Source organism: Miscanthus floridulus, chromosome 2 (assembly GCF_019320115.1).
Source record: "Miscanthus floridulus cultivar M001 chromosome 2, ASM1932011v1, whole genome shotgun sequence".
NCBI lineage: Eukaryota > Viridiplantae > Streptophyta > Magnoliopsida > Poales > Poaceae > Miscanthus > Miscanthus floridulus.
In genome coordinates, this window is record NC_089581.1 from 36,575,431 (window position 1) to 36,577,077 (window position 1,647).

Here is a 1,647-nt window from a genome sequence, read left to right on the forward strand (position 1 = left end):
CAGCACACGCGCTGACGGTCTCGAGCTGCGAGACGAGAGCATCGCCACGCCCACGCATCAGCGCTCTGGCAGGCGCAGGATGATCTCGATCTGGTCGAAGCCCACTCGATGGCCCGCCGCGTGCGCGGATCGGAGCAGCAGCTAGCTAGCATCCTGCTCCAGCAGCTGCACACGGCGCGCGGCATCATCATGAGAGACGAGACCGGTCCCCCTAGCTCTCCGCTTGACGATGATCTCGTCTCACTTGGGCGCCGCGGGGCCGCCGCCCTTGTCCTTGTGCTTGGCGGCGGCGAGCGCCAGCATGGACCCGGCGAGCTGGTTCACTGCGGCGGCCAGCCCGGCCACGCACTGCTCGCCGGCCTCGCGACGCGCCTGCCGCGCGCGGCCGCGCCGCTCCTCCACGGCCATCACCTCCCGGTGACGCCGCTCCTCCGCGGCCTCCCGGCTCTCCAGCGCCTCCGACAGGATCGCCGCGCACCGTCCGATCGCGCCGCTCAGGACGTTGTAGTCGTCGTCGGAGTACTCAGCCTCGGAGCTCTCGTCGTCGTCGTCCTCCTCCTCCTCCTCCTCCTCGCGGTGGCGTCCTTGTTCCTGACGGTGTCCGTGCGTTCCGGGCGCTGACGGCGTGCTGCTCCCTGGCCGTAGCTCGTCCAGTGACGGCCGCCTCCTCTTCCTCTCCGGCGACTCGGGGCTGGAATGCCCGTGCGTCTCTTGTTCTTGATCATATGGAGAAACAAAACATATAATCGTCGTGGACCACAGAAATGGCGCCCAAGAAATAGAACTGATCGGACAGTGATGACCAACGAGTACCTAGAGGCTGCAGAGGTCGTGGCAGCACTTGAGCGAGCGGGGAAGCTTGCATGGGGACGTCGAGTAGGCTGGAAGAAGACGCCGCCGTGAACGCAGCGCCGGGTCCGCCACTACTGCCGCCGCAGCCCATGCTCGTCCTCCTCTCGATGACATCGCCCATGGCGTCGTATATCTCGCGGAGGAGGTTGCTCGGGAGGCCCCTCTCCTTCCTCTCCTCTCTGCCCATCGCCCAGTAGCTGGGCGCTCTGCCGCCGGCACCGGCCCCAGCGCCGCTGAGCTCGTACGCGCGCACCTTCTTGTAGTCCCGCATGAGGTTGTCCCAGCGGTCGTTGCACTGGTTCTGGCTGCGCCGGCAGCCGGCCCGCCAGCAGTAGTCCTCGACCCAGCGCCACCGCGCCAGGCCCTGGTCCCCCGGGTGCCGCTCCTCGTGCACCTTCCGCTTGGCCTCGATCAGCAGCATCGTCTCCGGCAGCGTCCAGTTTCCCCTCCGGTAGTCCCTCTCCACGGTCAGGGCACCGGCGCTGACCATGACGTTCCTGGCCTGCTCGTCGTCTCGCGCTTGGCCGAGCAGGTCACGGGTGCCGCCCATGGTGTCGTCCATGGCTGCTGCTGTGTGCTGAGATCGATCGGCTCGCTATTTGTAGTGGGAAATGGCCAACTGGGAAGGCAGACATGGTGAGAAATAGATCAGTGCATTATTTGATGGTGATGACATGTTAGGATCTCATCTCAAGAGGAAAGGAGGGGAGCCATGGACGGAGCTCCTAGGCTAGCTAGCTAGGTGGCCATTGTTATTAGCTCCTAGCTAGCTTAAGTGGTGCCATTTCGGTGGAA

At 65.1% G+C, this 1,647-nt stretch overlaps 1 protein-coding gene across 1 annotated transcript; it reads right to left on the minus strand.

Moving 5' to 3' along the window:
• Positions 1-240: 240 nt before the first annotated feature.
• Positions 241-1,414, minus strand: LOC136538462 (trihelix transcription factor ASR3-like). The gene is made up of 2 exons (XM_066530431.1): positions 814-1,414; positions 241-716 (listed from the first exon to the last, which is right to left on the minus strand). Exons 1-2 carry the CDS (start codon positions 1,412-1,414, stop codon positions 241-243), a joined length of 1,077 nt encoding a protein of 358 aa, XP_066386528.1.
• Positions 1,415-1,647: the final 233 nt, after the last annotated feature.